We start from the raw sequence: 23,075 nt of genomic DNA, 5'->3' as shown, positions 1-23,075 counted from the left end.
TAAATGAACTAATAACACGTTAATAACTAAAGAAACAAAAATAACGTTACTTTAGGAATAGAAAGTCAGTACAGGTGTTTGATTGCCTCTAGCCAATACTAGAGGACATTTGATATCGCTCGTTAACATTTCCAACCAGGACAAATACAAAGGGGCAGAAATTGCTTCCTGTAAGACGATTAAAAAACCCATTAAAATATCTTATGATAATAATATTATAATAATTTTGTGCTGAAGTTTACCTTTCTTGGCATAGGTAAAGACATAACTATTAAAGCCGTATCTGAAGAATGTTCTACAATCAGTTCGTGTATACGTAACTGTCGATTGGTTTTCACTTCCATTGTTTGCAATTCACCGCTTGTAATACGATCATATTCGTTTGCTACATTACTGTTGTAGTAATCGATAAAACGGTTATGTTTCAGCAATGTTTCCGGTTTCGGAGATTCGGTCAGACCTTTAAGCATGATCAGCTCTGAATATTTAATGCGGAATTTGGTTAATAAACTTGCCATGCTAGGTAAAGTGAATTTTTAAAAAATTAAGAGAACGTTTAGAAAAAAGTAACCAAAAATGTGAAAAAGTTATTTCTAATATCTTTTTTCGTTGACCCACTACATATGCGGACCCAGTAGTGGTTAGGAAAGACAGGGTGGAGTGCCTCTATGAACAAAGCGGAAATTCAATGTGCATGTGAATTTTATTCTTAGGAAGGTAAATTTGGTATTCCGAATGCTATACCTGTTTGATATGAATTTGGGAATCGTCACAAGTGGAAATTGTGTTCCCAACTTTTTCCATTTACTCATTTTTCTCATTCAACCCCATCTTCAAGTGTGTTTTTAAAAATTGCAAAACAGTTTTTTATTTGAAAATTGACAGATTAGCACAACCGTTCTCTTGGACTTTTAATTGGCTGTGATAAATATGTTAATAAAATTTTGGATCCGCGCTTTATAAGTAATATTTTTTAAGTACCCTTGTCTCTTATGTAGAAAGGATGAGCTCACTCGTAAGCTGCATCTATCGCTTTATATTTATCTAAAGGTATCAATAATAAGCAAGGTGAACGGATTTAGCGAAATCGACATTGTAAAGTGCCTTATGAATATTTTTGAATCTTATGAATAGCGGAAGAAATTAAGTACTATATATTCCGTTGGCTAAGACAAGCGCACGTTTGAAAGCAGTGATTTGTCGGAAGTTGCCTGTTTTGAAATAGAAACACCTATTGGCAATTGTCATTCCCATATTGAACATTCGACTTATTTCGGCTAATGATCGCAGAATCAGAGACGGAAGCGGGTGTAGTTACATTCAAATGTTTTTATAGATAAATGTTTTTATTCGAAACTATTAGCCCTTTTGAAGTTTATCCGCTGTCATCCGTTGTCGAGAACTTTCTTGATTATTCGCTCAGTTTTTACTTACTTCTTCTCTTCCATTTCTTCGTCTTTGCCATGAGATAAGGCGAAAACGCGCAATTTACAATGTTGCCAATTGGAACGCATAGATATAATGTAAGGAAGCAACATAGTCAGACCTTTTCATTAAAAAAAAATTATTAGATCTTCGCTGTTACTTAAGTTTCCTAGTATTGGTACTTGCCACCATCATCGTACAACCAGAACACATCAATTGTGTTCTTGGGTTGCTTGCGTGTGAATACAGTTAAAGCATCTAAAATATTTTTCGGTACTTCTGAACCGCCCTTTGTTAAATAGGTTACAGTATCGTCATGATTGATCTTATAATTTTTGACGGCAGGAGACATATTGGGCATAGGAGCGGGTTGGGGTATAGTTGAGGTAGAATTGGGACTATCCAAAGCTGCTAAGTTCAAATTGGAGTCTACATGCAGCAAATCAGCAGCAGCATTACCGGGAGGCATTAGAAGATTTGCGAAACCTTTTGCATTAGGTGTGTTGATGTGACTTAGAACATTATCAAAGGAAGCGTAACATATTTCCGGGTTTAGATCTGAAAAATCTATACCAGTAGGTAAATGCAATAGAGCCACGCCCATACGTAAAGAGAAAGCGTTACTTAAGAAAAGAAAAGCAGGATATAGAATGAGTATAATTTGGCAAAGTAAAATATGAAAGCTTACTACAAAATATTGAAATAACATTCAACTTCTTCTCGACTACACCGTGACCAGTTGGCTTTATAACCCATTATCACAATATTAGGTGTTAATTTGCCAAAGCCGCTCGTTTTAATCAAAGCTTTGACACCGTCCTCCATCGCGAAACCGTCAATGATATTGTAAAAGGCTTTGATCTTTCGGGCATTCAAATATTGTTGTCCTTCTTTAATTTGTTGTTTACGTTTTTTATAGCCGATACTTTTCTGCATAATTAAATGTGTAAATCCGGCTATACCTATATATATTGATACGGTTTTAACTCACCGTTAAAACATTTCCTACAAACATCAAAGAATTGTGCTTCGTTAGCAAATGACCAAAGTCAATAAGCGGAGGACGATCTTTAGGATTTCCAGCCAATACCAATACTTGAGGAGCATAATTTTTTACATGATCCGAAACGTTTTGTAAACGGTGTACTGCGGTTAAGGCAGCTTTGTATTGTTGCGCTTGAGTAGAAGAACCCCAATTCGCTTCCGGCTTTCGATACACTACCACAAGATATAAAGCAAAGATGATTACTAAGGTGATGAGAGAAGACATCCAGTCAATTAAAAACATAATGGCAATGCAAAGAACGAAACCGAATAGGCTCAGCCAAGCGTTGTAATACTGTTAAAGTGATAAATAAGACAATGTTAATTTTCAAAAGGAAAATAAAACTTAGCTTACCTTAAATGTTGGTCTCCATCCTAAAGGCTTTACTGATGCCGCATGAAATGTACAGAAATTTATTAAAGCATATGAAGCCAAATAAAAAGTAGAAATCAAGGGAGCTATAACGTTCAATTGACCGATTAACAAAAAGCCGGCTGATATTAGGAACGTCAGCACGTAACCTCTATAAGGTTCTCCGTGTTTTCCGTAAGGTTTAGAGAAGAATATCAAACCTGGATAGATTTTGTCAATACCCAAAGCTTGCACCAAGCGCGGTACCGACAAAAGATTTGTTAACGAAGTGCTGAGTGTCGCCGCGAAACAACCAGCATAAATTAAAGGGCCCCACAATGAGATTAGCTGCATAACTTCATATGAATTGGATAATCCGTATTTACATGTCTGTTTTGGGAATAGAAAGCCAGAAAAAAATTAAGCTAAATAATAAGAATGGTTTCATTTGTGTTCCTTTCCGAAAGATGCAGTGCAACATTTAGCGGTGTAAAGATCACTTCGGAGATTTCTTCACCTCTTTCCGTGCGAATTGATGGAAAAGGCAATAAAATTGATATGAAGCGTTGTTGAAGCCAGAGGAAACTTACTTTATGCGTTGTAAGACAGTGCTACTTTTTTGCATTTAACGAAAGCTAAGCCACCATTAATGACCACCAAAAATAGCCTTCTTTCTAAACTTTAATAAAAAAAAAAATGGGAAGGTTTTGTCAACATTTTACATTTTTGTTAACCTTTTACACATGAAAGTACAATTTGTAAATATACGAAAAAATTTGTTCCTAATTATTCAAGAACGAAATGTCCGACAGCTTCTCAGAACTATCTTTGTTTATGCATCCGTCCTACAGATGACAACTTTGCACTTGAAACCACTAATTAAATTTTGTCTAGAAATATGATATAAAATCTAGTCGACCACGGTAGGTTTTTTGCGCAAAATTGCTTCCTTTTTTGGAAAAATCGCCCAGGAATGTAAATTCGGCATATTGTAAATTACCGGAAAGTTCCACTAAGGTCACTGGCGAAAATTGGAGGAGCCAGCGGCACTGCAATTTTGGAAAAAGGGTTTTGAGAGAAATGAGTTTTAGGTTTTAAGTCGTAAAGTTTTTAAGAAATTTGTTTTTCAGCTTCAAGTTATGCACAATACAATTTCCAAATTAACCACTGCATACCAAGCGCCTGTAATGCGGCGTTACAAATTCAGAAATCGAATCAATAGTTAAGGAACCATTTAAGCCTATGAAACAAAACGTAAAAGAAATCACACACATTGTGATAGTAACCCTACATTAACTACTTCTCTTTACATCCAAAGCTCGTTTACTTACTTTACTTACTTACATTATTGAATTTGCACGCCAACTGTGAACCCACTAAAGTACCATTCACCAAATCGTCGATATTGCCAGAGGCATCTCGTACCGCGGCACCTCCAGCAAATATAACGAATATGGCGTACGAAATCATGGACAAAAGCAAAGCCCAAAAAGTGCCCTTTGGTATAGCATCACCGGGATCCTTCAGATCACCACAAATATTAGCCCCGGCTTGAATACCCGTAACACTTGGAAAAAATATTGCAAACACACTGAAGAAATCTTGATCGACACCCTCCGAGCGGCGGTAATCCGAAAGCAGATTTTCTTTTAGAGTCGGCCAAGAAAAGCCAACAAATCCTTCAGCTATTTCTTCCTCATTGCCCATCGGCCCTATGGCTGCTCCCAATAAAAAATTTCCGATAGCCAAAACAATGGTAACGATAAGAAAATTTTGGGCTTTGGTCTCCCATTCCATGCCGACACAACAAATCATTATTAAAATTACGATAGTGCATACGCCAACTATGCGTACATCGTTAATGCCACCATCAACAATTTTAAGACCGTGCGCCCCTAACGTACGAGTGCTAATAATATTATTTAAATATTTTTAATTTTTCTTTATTTATAATCTTACTTAATACGGCGTTAAGAGCGTCGCAAAAACCAATGGTGTTCATGGCTGCTGCCACCGCGTTAGCAAAGGCAAAGACCACTCCCACTGAAGCTCCAAATTCTGGTCCTAAGGAACGTGATATGATAAAATACACACCACCACCTTTTACTTCACCATTGGTGCTAATTGCGGATAATGATAGAGTGGTGATTACACACACTATCGCCGATATTGTTATAATGCCCAATGTTTGCAATATGCCTGATTCTCCTACAACCCACGATAGACGAAGGAACAGCATAACACCCCATATGTTCAGTAAACATGGTATCATAACGCCTACGATCCACCCCAACTTGATGTGATGACCAACACCATCCGTCTCGTGGGCGGACAAGTCAGGCATTGTTATTTGAGTCTGAAAGAAAAACGTAAGAAAAAAGAAAGAAACTTGGTTCTGCAGATAATTTCAATGAAAAACAGAATATTATTGAATAACTTTACGTTCTCAATCTGTACAAGTGTCTCTTTAGTGTATCTCTTACCCCACCTACGATATTCAAAGTCCGGTCCTGAAAGATTTTCGCGAATTGACTATGCAAAGCTGTCGGAAAATTGCTAGTGTCAGTGGCCACTTGTGTGTTTTTGTGGCACTTGTCATAATTTGTAAATTTACGGAAATACAAAAATTGTAAAATGGATTTCCGGACAAGTTCCTTAAAATGCATTTTTTTCCTTGGTATAATAAATTAATTATATTAATGGTATTTTACTAATAACAACTTAAAAACGTAAACAATTAATTCTCTTCTGGTTTGGAGAAGTTATTAGAACTGCAAAATCAGTCACGATTCCATGATTTTTTCTCCTTCATAAGGGCGACAGGTATTATTATATACTATGGATATCAGGCACTATGTTTAGGCTTAATGGCATGGGGAGTTGCCTCTAGTATTGAGATAATAGGACTTTAATCGAAGAAAATGACTAAAAAAATTTGTAAAATCGGAATTTATTACATTATTAAGTGTTAAATTAGATAATGGTGGGGAGAAAAGATAACAATGCTTTTTTTATCAACGGATCTTTTCAACTCTGCAATGCATGAAGCCGACGTTCGCTACGCTCAATATAAAGTTTACCATGAATCCCTTCCCCACGCATCTTTTGTCAAAAATGAAATTTTATATTATACGTCTAAAGAAATAATTTGGTATATTTGGTGTATATTGGAAAAAGATTATCTTTAGATGAGTAAAAATAGTGATTCTAACGATGAGCCAAGGCTTTGTTGGGTATTACATCGCATATATAATATTTTCCGTATAGTCTGCTTGATGAAAAAATCAAGTTTGAAATTTATTTCCCAATAATAGAAACGATAATCTCACTAACAACGAAGCACATTTTCTTTAAAGTTTATCTTCGAATTTTTTCATGTTGGCGAACATGTTATTTATATTATTTATATTAAGGCCGAATAGTTAGAATATTTTTGAAAAGCTAATTTTCAGCCATATATTCGCTATGAACATCAGTTCAGGGAAAAAATGTAGAAGTAGTAGAACTTTTGATCTCCAAACGTACACGCATTTTAGAAACATATTCAATAACGTCTTCAATGTAGTTTAATAGAAATTTAAAACAATTTAATGTGAAAATAGAATGTAATACTAAAACTAATTGAATTATCAACAATAATAAAAATTAGTGCAATTAAATATTTGATATCACATATTTGAGTTACTTTGTTACATGGTTTAACATCACCCGTCGAAGTAGACCAAATAAATCATAAAGGAAAATTAAATTTTAAAAATACGTCTAGCCGGGCAGGTAAAAGAATCCAACACATAAGTTGACGATGCATCTGTGAGGTTGTGAATGCTTTGCCGCTTTATAAGCTAATATAGTTTTCGGTTTCATGGAATCTAGAACTATTCATCCATTTTCACATGTTCCAAGTATGAAGTGATGTTTTGCATCAATGCGTTTAGTACGTAGATGGCATCTCATACATACCCAGCACTTACATATCGTGCACTTAGGTTGCATAAGTTTGCGGAATTGCAATCCTTCCGCTACTAAATATTCGTCTTCAATACTAAAGATTATTCGTTCTTTTCTTGCTTCCGAATTAACAGCTGTATGTCCAAGGCTAAAAGTGGAATCGGAAATCCACTGTTCCTCGACCACTCAAGCGTACGGGTTAACGACATACGAAAATGTTTTAAGCTGAAAGACTTGTTGGTACTCAAATGGAGGTTAGTAGGAAATTGCGGAAACTTGAAGAAGTGAACGAAAAATTCACGAATCGAGAATTCGTAACTATTTCAAAACTTTGCAGTTGCAGTGATGTCTATGTTTGTGTATGCGTCAACACACGACAACATGCAAGTATACAATAATGCGAATTTTCGCAATTTCGATGCTTTATAGCATCTACAACGCAGAACATTGGAAAGGCAGCAAAACTACAAACTATACATATGCTTGATCAGCATTAAATTCTAAATCGAGTTATGCATGCCCGTCTGTCCATCTGTGTAAGGTCTGTTGTAAACGTTGTCCTGCCCGCAAAAATGAAACTATCGACTTCGAATTTGTCCGAAACGAGGGAAGTTCTCGTGCGAAGGTTAGTATTGAAAATGGGCCAAATCAATTGACGTGCACGCCCACAGCACCACTTAAAATGAGAATACCTCTGTTTTTGAGAGGAAATGAAAAATTGCTGTTCTGTACATTATTCATAAACTATGGCAACTAAACGCGCAGATACAAGCTTTAAAAACCCCATAATGTATATAAATTCTTTGCCAGTTTCAAATATTGAATGCACCTAAACATGTCTGTCTGTTCGTCTGTCCGTTTGTTCGCTTGTAAGAATGTGTGGTAAATAATTTCCTGGTCCCAAAAATTCAAATTATGCCTTTAAGTCGTGCAAAAACGTTGAAAGTGATAGTTGCTTGCATCTATTTTCACCAGCGACATCTATTGGTGAAAACGATAAAATAGTGTGAAGCATCAATGTGCGCGACGATTAAATTCGATGGTTTTGACTTTTCTCTGCGTAAGATAAGAGTTTTCAATTTAGTATTATTGAACTATTCAGTGTATACACACGCTAATATTCCAACGCTCAAAGTTGCATTTCCGACATTCATTACTTGCATTGTTTAATTTGAAGAAATCTGATGCCGAAGTCCTTCAGACACTTTTAGAAACTTATGATGATGTTGCTCTATCATGTCTCAATTGTGGGATTTGGTTTCAAGAATTAAAAGTGGTGATTTTGAAGTCAGTGACGAAGAACAGCCTGCAGGACCAAGAAAGTTCGAAGACAATGAATTGCAAAACTTGTTGAACAAAAACCCAGCTCAAAGTCTCAAAAAACTTTCGAACAGGTTAGTAGTTGGTGAATTGAAGGTTTGTAGACGTTTACATGTGATGAGAAAGATCCAAACGTAGGGAAAACGGCTACCATGCGAACTGAATGAGAACAACGCTTCGTATCATTTCAACCTTACGGGTTCATTGTCTGCTAGGCAAAAATCAAAGGGTTTCTTGTAGCATATTATGATTGGCGATGAAAAATTGGTCTACTTAGAGAACCCCAAGCGCAAAAGCTCGTGGGTTAGTCTAGGAGAGCCATCCACGTCCACCCCGAAACTGAATATTCATGTCCATAAGATTTTCCTGTGTACATTGTGGAATCAGCCATCTGCAGAGTATTACGAGCTGCTAGAACCGAAAGAAACTATTACTGCAGAGGTCTACTAACTTCAATTGAACAAAATGAACAATGTATTGTTGCACGAAAGGCGCGGACGCTGTCATCCTCTTGCTCGCTCGTTCACACGTTGCAAAAGTTATCAAGGGCACACTCTTACAGTTCGAATTCGGAAGGCTGTCAGTTTTTTTTGTACATATACCAAAAATTCCGCTTAGCGCTTTAATATAACAATAAATTGATAACTTTTTGTAGAAAAAATCTGTTTTTAATATTATATTATTATTTATTTATTCATTTGTTTACATATGAAACTCAGCTAAAATAAATTAACAGACGGATTCAATTGACTTTTATACTAATTATTATTAAAAACTAGTAGAAAGTATATAAGGAAAAGTAAAGAAAAAAAAAGATAAAAAGCAACAAGCATAGAAGCCTACCCACAACTAGTACAGAACCAAGTTGCTTGCGAACCCTTTACGTCATTGCAAACATGCAAAAATTTGACAATCGGTAAGAGTAAATAACCTCAGTTAATTTTTGAATCGTAGTGAGATGTTAAGTTTGAAAGTTAGTTTAAATATGGAGCATAATTGTTTTGATAGACTTTAAAGAATCTGATATTGAGATTAAGTGGTGGACATCATTTAAGTTTCTGCAAACAACTCTGAATGGATTAAACATCTCATAATTATAATGACTAAGCTTTACTACATTGACTAAGCTTAATGACAATAAAGTGCCTAGAGAAGCAAATAGGGACGTTAAAGGTTATCTCACCGAGTAATGTGGGCAATTCGATAGTACCATTAATTAACTTCATAAGGAAGAAAACACCGAGAATAAATCTATGTTTCCCACGGTAAGGATGGCAGGTGCAACCTATTTTCATAAGGAGACAGAGCGACAAGCGGGTCTCAACTTAAACGCCTAAGAAGAAGAATTGCTTTTGAATGAATGTAATGGAATCTACATAACACCTGTAGGATGAGGAAGATCACACAGCCGAACCATACTCAAGTATTGGTATAAGCACATGCACAGCCAATTTGTAATGTAAAGGTCCGTAAGCTCTTTGGGCCTCTCCATTTCTTAATGAAACCTACCTTTACTTAAAGCGAACTCAATGTGCAAATTAAAATGTAATCTTTGTTAGAGTAGAACCCATAAATCGATGAACAAATCAACGTTTTCCAACTTAAGTGAATCAAGGAAATACACAATACTGATGGACTTCCTCCATGAGAAAGAAAGCTTCTTGCATTTTTTTAGATTTAATTTCATAAAATTTAACGACCACCATGTAAGCAAATCAGTTAGGTCAATTGGAACTTGATGCGATTGCGATTCCAAGGAGAAGGAAGAAAATAATTTAACATAGTCAGCTTACAATAAGATCTGACTAGATTTAATCACCGAGGAAAGATCATTAACGTATAAATTAAATAAAAGGGCTCCTAAGTGGACGCCAGACGCCACGGGAAATTCATTCGAGGTGATGAAGTTAAAAAGAACCCTGAATGATCTGTTGTGCAGATAAGAGCTTATCGATTTCACTAAGTAGAAAGGGAAACCAGACGCCTGGAGCTTGAATATCAAAAAGTTATGGTTAACTAAGTTAACGCTTTACTAAAATCAGTATAAACGAAATCCATGAGAGGGCCATTAGAAAAAGCCTGAAAAACACGGAAAGTAAACTCTGAGATTGTCAACAGTTGATCTTCTTTTTAGGAAGCCATGCTGGAATGGAGAAATGTAAGAATTGAAACAATAGCTAAATATTGAGTACCAATTCGCTCAAACAATTCAAGCAAGACACTCAAGTTGCCTATATAGTTTTCTATGTGATGTCTGTTTGTACATTTGTGAATTGGAATAAGGAAACTACTTTTCCAACACAAAGAAAAGACACCTGAGTTCAAGGACTGATTAAAAAACTTTGAAATAATACCATATAACTCGTAGCAGCATGATTTCCGTATAGATGATGGAATACCGTCAGACCCAGGCGCACAACTGTATTTTACAGACCTGAAACCATGAGAAATGTCATTTTCTGAAATGAATTGGGAATCGAAACCACGTTAGTTACCAAATACATATAGTTAATAATTAAATTGAAATCAGCAGTTAAAAAATTTCGTCGGAAGTATTCAAGAACGAGATTTGAGGTTTCAATATCACCAGAAGATTTGAATCCATTAGAGAAAGATGCGGGGGATATGTGTGCAAATTTTTCTGACGAACTTTAAAAATTTTGAGGGTTAACAAGCAGTGACGATTTTATCTTCTGAAGGTATATGCAACAGCATTGGTGGTTGAGGTAATTAAATCTATGCCCCGCAGCACTATATGCGAAAAGTCGTGAGACTCGTAAATTTTTTAAAAAGTCTGTTTTTCTCTTTTTTGTAATATTTACCACTCTTGTTAAACCAAGGCGGGTACCTGCTTCGAGGGCGAGATTACTTGCTCGGAAGGGATAGAGAAATAGCTAGATTTAATACAATATATAAATACGATAGTAGGGATGCAGTATTCCGAGCATAATATGTGAAAGATAAGATTTAGGTAATAAGATATTGGTTTTATTAAGATCATAATCTTTATTTGAACAAGTGGGATTTGACACATTAGAATGGTTCAACGTACCATTACGCCTGTAATGAAAGGAAATGTAAATTGCTGGTGGGCAGCGGTTTGTCGCCACCTCCGGGAAATTGGTAAAGCAAAAATCAAGCAGTCTGCCATTGCGCTTTGAAATAAATTACGATCAAATAGTTCATTGAAAACACCATAGCTCTATCATATGTTGAATTGAGGATCATACAGCCAGAGTTATGATTATAACACCAAGTGACTTATGGCAAATTCAAACTCCCCAACACTATAACTATATCAGTAGACTTTCCGGCTACGTCACAAAAGGGGACAGCATGTTGCTTATAAACAGAGATATCAGCATTTGAGGGAATATAGGAGCGAGTTACGTATAACTGTTTACTGCCAATTTTTGTCCGAATGGCAATAAATTCAACGTCAGGAGAAGTAGGAAATCGAAATGAATAGGACGAGACTGCAGCAGATACAACTAAAACAACATCACCTGTGTGATCCAAACGATCGTTTTTGAAAACCTGGAAAAAATTGTGCAAAAGTTCCGATGAGTGTAAATCAGGCTTTAACTAGGTTTCAATGCAGATTATTTTGTATGAAATTGCTATCCAGCAAAATTGGAATAAATTTACTGAGTCGCTTTTATAAAAAAGATTTAGAAGGTAATGCTTTATGATCAGCTTAATACATATCGTAAGTAAAGAGGATTTAAAACGAACTCAGTGACTGTTTGAGTGGCGATATAAAACGGTTCTGTGTTTACACTAATTACCTGGCAATACAATTTATTAAAATAGATTTATAACATCTTATTACTAATTACTCGTTATCTGTGCTCTGTAAGCCGCCTGTATGGAAGGGATAGAGAGAAAAGAAACTTTGGTATGCTTTTTCTATACTTAGTAAATAGATATATCGTAAGCACTTTTCTTTCTTTTTTGCTATTGAACTAAGCATTTAACAATAATAAAATAACAATAATACGTTACGTTGACGCGATGATTAACAGTGTTGAAGAACTGTTTACCACTTTATAAAATTTGTTTCAATAATTATGTTAGACAATATAATATAATAAATTGCTTGACATTCGGCAATAAAGTCAAATATCTTATAAGCAGAAAAGGTGAGTTTTAAGCGACTGTTCGGCTAAGACGGATAAACGCTCTGAACATATTATTTAGTTTGTGACCTTGGACACACGCAACAATGATCTTTTCAAACAATATTTATTCAAGATAGGTGTAATGCTTGTTTGATTTACGCACGCCTGCTGGGTCATTTTTTTCTCTTTGTCGACTTTTGCCCATTCCAATCTGTTTATCAGGAACTTCGTATGTTTGCTCCGCAATCATTCCTTCTTTTTGGCTTTCGCTTCATCTATCATACTTTACGCCCATTTTTCTTAGTCTTCTGTTAGTATATTTATCTACACGACTGTTCTAATTGCCTTTCTCTTCTTCTTCTTCTACCTGTTCTTCTGCCTATCCATTCATCTATATGAGCTTATGTAGACTTGTTTACTTGTTAATCTGGTTTATAATACCTTTCCACCTTCTTTGATCTCATCTATCTAACGTTGGATCTCTTTCTTCGCTTATCCGTTTGTCTAATCCTCCTGCCTCTTCGCCTATCTACGTCTTTCCATTCTGCTTGTTTACCCAACTCCTATTTAGCCTTTCCTGAGAGTCTGGTTTCTCCGACCGCGTATATAGAGCGTTATTTACGACAAAAGCGTTAATAATCGGTATTCTTAGAAAGCAAATTATAGCAGGCGACTATTTAACAAATAACAAAGAGAAAAATTGTTCCCGGTCTACTTCCACGCCCACGATTTACAAAAAAGTAAACGTTTGAATGTTTTCAAATCTGATGATGAGTACCTGAAATTCGCTGTAAGGCATCTTTGCTTATTTTTTTTATAATATTTATCATATATTGAATAGTATATCATGTTCAAATGTCTTCGTTTTTTTGACAATGATTAATCAGTTTATTCGATAAAATCTTAAAAGCACTGGCTATTTCTACGTCTACTTGCTTACAAGTTTTTTATGTCTTTGGCTCATTGGTTAGTAACTGCTGAGTAAGTATTCTCGCCCTGTACAGATATCGATATATCTTTTATTTGTATCCAATGTAATTTTTTGTAATTAACGCTATTTTTCCAAATGTGTTAGATAGGAATTCCCTGCTTCTTCTTCTTTTTGCTTTTTGCAATACGGTGAACCTGCCGCATTAGATGTGTTTATTTATTGGGTTGGCGAATTCCTTTTTCATAACAGGCCAACGCAATACATTTTTCACATATATAGAAAAGCAAAGACAAAAAATTTCTTTAAGACTACAAGTTAAAGCATACAATGCAGTTACGTACGTTCTGTTATTTTCAATTGATGCACTTCAAATTATCTTAACGATGTCGCATTATAAGCACAAGTATATCGAGAGAAAGCACTTCATATAAAAGAAGAAAACTGCGTTGCGAATAATTTATAAATTAACGGAAGAAAGGCAGAAATGAAGACGAGTAGAGCAAGTAGAAAAATTGATAATATTTTTTACTTTTGCTCAAATAAATTTATCATGTCTTGCATTTTGAAAGCCTGAAGTGGGATTATATTTATGTAGAAAAAATGCTTTCCTAAGTTTTTGAAATTCGAATAGAGTGGATATTCCGATAAATAAAGAATGATGTGAACGCGGGTGTTCCAACTCTCCGAAAGTTTAGATTATATATTTTCAGTGTTCCGCTAACATTTCAATGTGTAGGACTTAACTTCTCCTAGGTCTTATTATTCTACCAAATAAACCTTATATAAGTGCCTAAGGAGAAAGATTTTGTTTTCTTAAAATCAATTGCTTAAATTCACTATTCCATCGTTTACCACGATTTCTTCAATTCTTTCAATACAGCGTGTAACCGGTAACAACAATAATAGCAAAAAAAGTTCTTTTACTTACCTCTTCCTGCACAGTTTCACAATGTAATTGGCCTATGGAAGGCCGCTTCAGGTTACGTTTTGATGTTCTGTAGTTATCTAAACGGGGTAGGGCTTCTCTGTGAGGAGAAATTGTTAAAAGAATGTTTAATTACTATAAAATAATTATTATTTTAATCCAAGTATTTATTTATACTTATTATTGATTTGCGTAATCGTGTTAATTATGAGAAAAATTCTTTGCATTTGCATTTATTGTTCTATATAGTTTTTCATCTTTAATTAATCATATTAATTATTCTAAAAAAAAAAAAATTCTTAACAAATTATGTATAACAGAACGCAATAATCGTAGCATGTGCCGACTATTGTGCGTTTTGATTGATATAAATACATTTTATTTATATATTTATATTTTATTATAATAATAATACATAATTATAAGTTAATCATTACTTGATTTGCGGGAAAGTAAATGAACACCACATGTATATAAATACAGTGCAGCATAAGATAATAAAAATGTATTTCTAACGATTTTATAATAAACAATGATGTGATTACAGGAAGAACAAGAACTATGTGGAGCGCGTTAAACGAATGTTCAAACAAAATCGAAATGTTTATTTGGAAAATCTAGCGATGAGAATAGGTTAGTCGGTATTGCTTTCGTATCGAGCGTGCGATAAACATTTTTCTGTAAAAATCTGTTCTACCATTAACATTGAAATTTTTGTTGCCTAGATATTTTTAGCAATAGCAGGACAAATTTATCTTTAATTTCTCGGCATTTTAATAGCGGACGAACAGCTTGGCACGATTAACTTGATTACAAACTTTGCGTTGAACTTAGTGATGGCACCCGTGGGCGTTAGAAGTAGTTGCATTGGCACAAAGCATATTAGGTTATTTTGTGTCAATTCCTGTAATCTTCAAGATACTAGCAGTGTGACGAACAAGTACCTGTGTTCGTCATGAACACACAAATAATGTTTCTATTAAAAATTTAGATTTGCGTTATGAAGGTAGTGAGTCTTCACGAAGTTAGAATTCATACATTGTATTTGCTAATTTCTATTATAAAAATCAATATTTTTTACACGGAACTATATTATAATGTTATTATTTATTTCAAGTTGTTGCCTTTGCTCGCGCACATGAAGAAAATTTGAATCTTTTATATGCGAAGTTACCGTTAGAAATTTAGAACTTGGTATGAGAAAACCATTTTTTACAGTTCCATGCTGTTCTACTTGCTTACAGTAACCTATGTGGCGTAAGAGCTTTACATCATATATATCCCTAAATATACGGCCGAGACGTCTTATTTGGGAAAGTTAAGATAAACATTTAACTCCTTAAGAAACTTTTTGATTTGCATCTGACTGAAATTAATATTCTTAACTTTTTTGATTTCTTGACCTTGGTGTGCTAGTAGGTGGAAATTGATTTTAGACGGCCATAGCCGTTATATCAGTAATAACTAAATATTGTAAATTCCGCGAAATATGGGATATATGTGCGGATAGGTGTAAAATTCCTATCTTATATATTCGTAGCTAAGAAACGGAAAACGGAAAGTTATTTTATTTGCATCGATATTTGCTGCAAATACTAAAAAACAGTTTGATCGTTATTGTATATGTATTCTAGAATGGGCTTAGGATTATCTAATCACAACACTGGGTTTCAATTTTTTGAACTTATATCGTTTAAAATTTAATTGATGTTGTTACAATACTCACTGAGTCAACTGAGCCAAACTGTATTTACGATCGGAGGCACTTTGGCTTTGCTTTGAGCGTAGAAGATTACCAAAAAATCGGGAGCTCTTACGGCGTGTAGCTTGCGGGGGTAATGACGAGTGTGGAAGCGGTGGAGCCTCCGCCGCCGACTCAATGTTACTTCCATTGCGGTTGTTTATATTTTCGCTAATAGTTGTTATGCTATTGTTATTGTCGTTGTTGTAATTATTGTCGATAGTATTATTGTTCACTTTCAAGATTTGAAAACGATCGGACATTTTTGCTGTTATTATTTTTGCTAAGAAAATTTAAAATATATTTTTTATATTAACTTTAGAAAAAAAATTCTTTTTTTTTTATTTTCTATATCGATTTCCGTTTCCGTTATTATTTTCAATTTTATTAATCGATCTCATTACTTAAGGTTGCTTACAATACCTTCAACGATCTTTAAGTAACTGTTACTTGGTTGTTGCTGTCGGCTTTTATGGGTTCCCATTTATCGCACTTAAATGTAAATGAAAAAAAATATGCGTTAGTTGTTCTCTCTCTCGCTCTCTCTATTTTTTTACCCTCTCCCCATTAAAAAGATAAACAAAATAAGATCATTTTATTTGTGACTATTTTATCGTTCTACTAATAACAACAAGTGCTCGATTTAACGCTTTTTTAAGTAATTAACACTTTGGCTAACACTACTCAGCCAATCAATATTTGTCTACTTATGATAAGGAAGTCTTCAGAAATACTTCAGAAACACATGTCCTACTGAAATTTTTATTAGAGGTATACATATGTTCTTTAATACTCCGTTTCGAAAAGAGGAAGAGTTAGAGAGAAAGAAAGACGGAGAGAAAAAAACTGAAATAAATTGCGATGCTTTAATGTTGGTTAAAGCAAAATTTATTTAACACTAGAAAGGTCCACATTTAATTAGAAAGTTGAGACTTGGCCCTTCGATCGATTCCAAAAGCCAAGTTTCAAATTGGGTAAAATTCGCTAAAATAAACACGTCGCAAATTATTAAAAAAATTTAATATAAAGAGAGTATTTTTTCCTATAATTTACGATCTTCAATCGATCTTCAGTTTGGCACAGGATGATACACGGTATATTAGGTTTGTGCGGACGTATATAACACAGAAGCGCAGAAGCGTTTAAGATGGACCCGCTTTTTATTATATCGATTAATTCCGAAAATGACTCGGTATAAGTCTGTTCGTCCGTCTCTCTCTGTGGCAATTTTTGAGATATTTTCATGAGATTTGGTATGCTGACGTGTTTTGACCCAAGCTATTGAAAATGGTCTGGATTTGTCCAGTTTTTCGACCATACCCCATTATTTTAAAAAGTCGTTATATGGAGAAATTACAACGTTTTAACGTATCTCGACAAAAGTGGTTAAGTAATAGTATTCGGCATACGAAATTGGGATGAAAACTTTGTCCCGGCTAGGGAAATTTTTTGAACCTCATCTCATATAACGAAAACTGAACTTCATATGACAAAAAGGTCAAATAAAATGAACTTTTCGAAATTTCACTATCCTATATTTTTCGATCCTACCCTATACATAAATTTGGAGGAAAATTGATTCTTTGTAGGACAGAAAAGTCAACATTTTAATATGTTATGATGAAACTTAACCGACAATAGTAATTTAAGAGAAACAAATCACCAAATTTGGATCCTACCCTATATAAGGATTTTTATGAAAATTTGTCTTAATATGTTACGACCAAAGTCGTGGTTTTAGTATTTTATGATGAAAATTTATCCACAGTAGTAGTTCGATGTAAAAATGAACTGTGGTGAATTTTGACCAAGTACCTCAATTTTTAAAGTTTTTTGGCACAACCATACTTACGGATAGTAAACCTTTATTTGCAAAGAGCTCTGCTTTTTAATTTACAGTTCAGTAATAATAAGTTGATATAAAAACACGGTACAATTTTTATGCTGTAGAAATTTTCCACAATGAGATCTCTATGAGATCATTCTATTAAGATTACTCATAAATTAATTAAATACTTTATTCTTTATGTTAAAAGTGCAGATACATTGGTCCATGTTCGCGTAATGGTAGGGTGTCATAATTTTTTTGAGAACCAAAAAACAAAGCTATAGTCCCTATGAAAAGTGGATATATTCTGATGAACCCATCACGTTGAAAACTTTTTTCGCCAGCCGAATTTTACCAAACAAAGAGCAGTCTTTACCGCTGTTTCTTGCATTAATAAATTTAAATCAAAAGCAAGTAGGAACATTACGACTATTAGGTACCCTACACCCTACCACTTCGCCTAATATAGGTATTTACTAGTTTTGGTAATAATACATCAAAAGTTACACATCATTTTCATGCAAAGACACATTTTTCATGAAAGTCCGTCTGTTGGAGGAATGCTTATATGAGAAAATCTGATTTCTATGTCAATTTACTGTTATGAACTAATTTTCACCATGGCATATAAAAATCATATCTTATCATTACATAAAGATTCAGTTTTCGTAAGAACGCTTATATCAGATAGGGTTAAAAAAATGGTCTAAACCAAACCAAATTTGTCATGCCAATAAAAAATGTCCAAATAGTATAACAGAGCGAGTTTTGTCGAGAAATTTTGAAATTTCCAATTTTTGCCATATGACGGCTTTTCAAAATAGGGCATTGTAAGGGGAGTGATTGAAAAAGTGAATCAATTTAAATTCTTTTCAACAGTGTTCGTCGTTGGGTCAAAGCATTTTAAGGTACTAAACTTCATCAAAATTTCTCAAAAATTGCAACCCTTAGCTTGAATACCCATTTACATGGACAGATATCAGACAGGCGGACGGACAGGCAGGCTATCGGTATTATAAAAGTTGTGGCTAAGTCCTTAAGTCCTTCTGTTTGTTAAATATGTCCGCACAAACTTAATATATCGTCTTTGCAGCTCTTGTATTAACTAATAATTGCTCTCTTTTAGTTTACGATTTGCCGGACTAATTGATTTATCTCTCGGTATCTTTAGATTATATTAACTTAGCCTTCTTTCATGATTTTCACATGTTGAGCCTAGCTTCATTATAATTATTCAATCAATTTCGCTGCGTTTTGGCTATGTGTATGTTCACACCTTGGGTAATCACAAAATACTTTAAAAAATTAACACAACAGTAGTGAAGGTTTAGATTGTATAATAAGAAAGAGCACAAAAATATAGTTCCTTGTCTCGTTCTGTTCAAATCCAGATAAAACTGCTTTAAGTCTGATAATTGTCGATATATTGTGGTGCGTGTGTGGCGTTGAATAAATAGATCGCTGAAATGGAAGAGAGAGAAAGTAAGAAACAGAGTAGACATAGAGTAAGAGAAAAAATTCTCAAAGGAAACATAATGTGATTCTACTATATATAAAATAATATTTAAAATCCACTTATTGAATGTAATAGTGATGATGAAAGGAATGCAGAAGGAAAGGAGTAGGTTTGGTGTTGACAGTTGTTTTTCCTTCAACGAGTCACTGGACTGCATATAAAATTAGATGCCAGCTAGAAGAGTTTCCTTTGATGATGATGGTGTTTTTATCAGAAATATTTCTTGAAAAACCTATATGGTAAGAACTTTTCTTAAGCTTAATTTACGTGATCGCCGATCATGTCTTGCAAATTTTAACATGTCAAATTTTCTGTGAAAGTGGGCCTACTTTTAAGTTTATGTATTTATTTATTTATTAAATTCATAGTCAAGGTATAGTTTCTGACAGCTAAGAGTAAAAGAAAAATAAACTTTGATCTAGTCAGATTGCTATAGTAGAACAAGGCCGGCCGCTTCGCCTAATGCAGTCATATATATGGACACCCTCATACTGGAGGATGCTCAGAACGTCAACTAACGTGGTCCAAATTAAGCAAACATAATTTACTTGACAAAGATTTTATTATGTTAGGTTTTATAAGTTAGCCTCTGCCGATGTAGAAAGATTTGTTTTCACGATAGACTATGCGATTCAAAGTTCCTACTGTTAATTTACTAAGGGGTTATCTCTATCACAAAATATTAAAAATTACACAAAAACTTTTATTTTGAAAATAGAAAAAAAACAGCCGCGCCCACACCGTATTGCAGAGCATGAAAATTTAGTTCTTTTATTTTTTTGTCGTTTTTGGAATAACGGTGGTGGCTTTAAAAGATTCGTTCCCGACCGAACATAAATTTTTTTTTGTGGATAAATTTTCATCATAAAATATTAAAACCACGACTTTGGTCATAACATATTAAGACAAATTTTTATAAAAATCCTTATATAGGGTAGGATCCAAATACGGTAATTTATTTCTCTTAAATTACTATTGTCGGTTAAGTTTCATCATAACATATTAAAATGTTGACTTTTCTGTCCTACAAAGAATCAATTTTCCTCCAAATTTATGTATAGGGTAGGATCGAAAAATATAGGATAGTGAAATTTCGAAAAGTTTATTTTATTTGACCTTTTTGTCATATGAAGTTCACTATAGCTCACATACCAAATCCGATGTACGTAAAGCATATTTTTCCAAATAGATTAGTGAACAAGCAGTGAAAATACCCAAACTGCGAAGAAATTAATTGCATTTTTAAATGTTACAATGAATATAGGAGAATTGTGCATACCTAAATATATTTTGAAAATTCAAAGTAGAATATATGCATTCATTATATAAGGTGACAGTTATAGTTGGTTTAGTGACGTTACACACGAATTTCACAATTTTCCATTTCTTAATTTCCCAAAGAAAAACAATTGTAATTTGTAAACTAATGGTCAGGAAATTTTGACGTGTTGCTTTTGAGGGTTGGTAGTATTATCTAAAAATTATATGGGTTCGATAATAATGGAGGCATCCGTATTTCATCCCATGAAGTTAGAATGATGTCTCAGGTTCAGTGAAATTGCATTCTCACTCTCTTTCTACGAGTTACTTGGTTACAATGGAAATCTGAAATTCGCAGGATTTATAATTCATTGTAAATTGAAAGAACAGAATAAATGCACGTCTAGTCTACGGTGAAAATTCCAAGGAAATAAGGTTTGAGACGTAGAAATCTGCACTACTTATCTTGGATAATATTAATCTACACTATTTCTTATCCTAGTACAACTAAGTTAATGTCAAGTATTGTTACGGGCACATCCATACTTGGATATGCAAGATTTTATTGTGGACGAAATCGGTTTTTCTAAACGCCCCAAGCTTCTATGTACAATCACATAAAAGTGGCTGAGATAAAATGTATTTTCCACCTCTAGTTCGCTTAAGCAAAAACTGCTATCAAATTTTTCAGTTGCTTGCATTCCCTCTTACTTCAAACCCATATCAAGAGGATTTCACCTTACGTAATTTCGAAGTAACATATTTAGATTCTTGTGTCTCACTCTCCTACATGCTAACAGCCGCCATTTCGAATATAGATTAAAATTTTTCCTCCCACGTTGCATTGCCATCGGTTGCAACTTTCCTTGTCAGGGAAGCGAGTTAAATTAAAACTTATAAAAATGAAAATTTTATAACCTATAACTTTGGGAGGGCATGGCCCATCATCAGCCAAATAATGCATGAAATATTAAATCGAACTTTTCTGGTAATATAAGCAAATAGGACATTCTATTTCGCAATGAACAAAAATCTGGCGCTTTTCACCCCATTGCTTCAAAGCAGCAGCCTCCGGGCCACAACCTAGAGGATATTCAAAAACTAACCATTATAAATTGTGTAAATTGTAACACTAAAGCTGACCAATTCAGAATAATCACTATATGGGGTTGAAAATTCCTATATTAAGACAGAAGATATTAACATTATGCCCTAGAAATGTTTGAATTTATATGAAATATTTTAGACAAACACATTAGGGGCCGTATGTAGCAGAATGTTTCGGACGTTTTAGTTATTTATATAATTTTTATATAGCCGTTTTTACAGATTTGTGTATCTAACGACTACTTTTTGTTATTCTCATTTTCTCATCGTGAACAACATTATTAAATTTTAAATAGACCGGTTAACTGCTGAATACGGAAAAAAAACCAGAATAATCCGTTTTATGTATCTCAATACTTGAACACGCCTGCATCTGAGAATAAGCATTTCTTATTCTCAATAATTTGCATAAAAATTCCAAACATCTGAGAATAAGCGTCCACATTTGTTTACAATTCTCAATACTTGAACATGTATTTGTATAAAAATTGGCCATGTACGAGAATAAGCGTATTATATTCTCAATAATTCGAAAAATGTGAGAATAAGCGTCTGACTATTATTATATATTATTATATACTATATATTATATACTATAATATTATTTATATATTGAAAATGCGATTGGCTTAGTGAATATGGCCTAATTTGCAAGGATGGTAACGCTGTCAACAAACGAACCGAACTTGATATATTTGAGAATCATTTTCAGTTGGCGCGAAATTTTTATACGCTTATTCTCAGATGCTCGCAATTTTTATACAAATACTTGAACAATTGTGACCGCTTTCGCAGAAGTCAAAGAGTAAATCTTTTTTGGAAGAGAAATTGAAACTGGAGAAATCTTTTGATGGGAGAGAAATTGTATTTGCACGCGAAATTGTATTATTTCGTTCATTATTTTCTTTCTTGGGTGTTTCTACATCACGTCTCAGTAAGAGCATCTCTCTCTTTGCCTGAACATAAATTATTATCTATTTATTAATCCCTTTCACTCTCGACAAACTGTTTTTATCCCTCCCAAAAATTAAGATAATTAATATAAGAATCTCGTAATTATTTTGAAAATTACTTTAACTGCTTCGAGTTTCTTTTTATTAAATATATTTTAATTTTCAACATCGAGCTGTACTTTCATATTTGCTTTTTATATTTTTTACTTTCTGTTTTAAACCCACCACTGTAACTAAAAACGCAATGTCTCAAACATCAGTCACATTCGCTTTCATCGAATAGCAACAATCGTCAAAATACTCTTACAAATGCAACCACGACGACAACAGCAACAATACCGCCATCATCATCATCATCATCATTAGCATCATCATCATCAATAACTATACCAAATAAATTACAACAAAAACAAACTGCCATACCCGCGCCTATCGTTAGCATCTATTTTTGCAACAAACCTGTAGTCAAAATAGATTATAGCAGTTTATCAGCAACGGATCCAACCATAGTTTTATACAATTTTTATAGGCGTGGCATTCGATTTTACCCTATTTTTAAAAATAAAAAGAATATTCTCTTTCCATATATATTCATACAAGTGCT

The 23,075-nt window shown here is 34.0% G+C and overlaps 2 protein-coding genes across 3 annotated transcripts in view; one reads left to right on the top strand and one right to left on the bottom strand.

Annotated features, from left to right (window-relative positions):
- Positions 1 to 23,075, top strand: part of LOC119642642 — a 31,133-nt gene that overhangs the window by 7,612 nt on the left and 446 nt on the right. The window lies entirely within an intron of this gene.
- Positions 37 to 16,268, bottom strand: LOC119642641 (bumetanide-sensitive sodium-(potassium)-chloride cotransporter). The gene is made up of 11 exons (XM_038041850.1): positions 15,793 to 16,268; positions 14,070 to 14,166; positions 4,781 to 5,177; positions 4,166 to 4,716; positions 2,825 to 3,211; positions 2,417 to 2,764; positions 2,114 to 2,355; positions 1,612 to 2,048; positions 1,435 to 1,546; positions 243 to 519; positions 37 to 168 (listed from the first exon to the last, which is right to left on the bottom strand). Exons 1-11 carry the CDS (start codon positions 16,068 to 16,070, stop codon positions 52 to 54), a joined length of 3,243 nt encoding a protein of 1,080 aa, XP_037897778.1. The 5' UTR covers positions 16,071 to 16,268; the 3' UTR covers positions 37 to 51.

This window comes from Glossina fuscipes, unplaced genomic scaffold, assembly GCF_014805625.2.
Source record: "Glossina fuscipes isolate IAEA_lab_2018 unplaced genomic scaffold, Yale_Gfus_2 238, whole genome shotgun sequence".
Taxonomy (NCBI): Eukaryota; Metazoa; Arthropoda; class Insecta; order Diptera; family Glossinidae; genus Glossina; species Glossina fuscipes.
The sequence above is the reverse complement of the archived record's forward strand: the minus strand, read 5'-3'. Positions and strand labels throughout refer to the sequence as shown.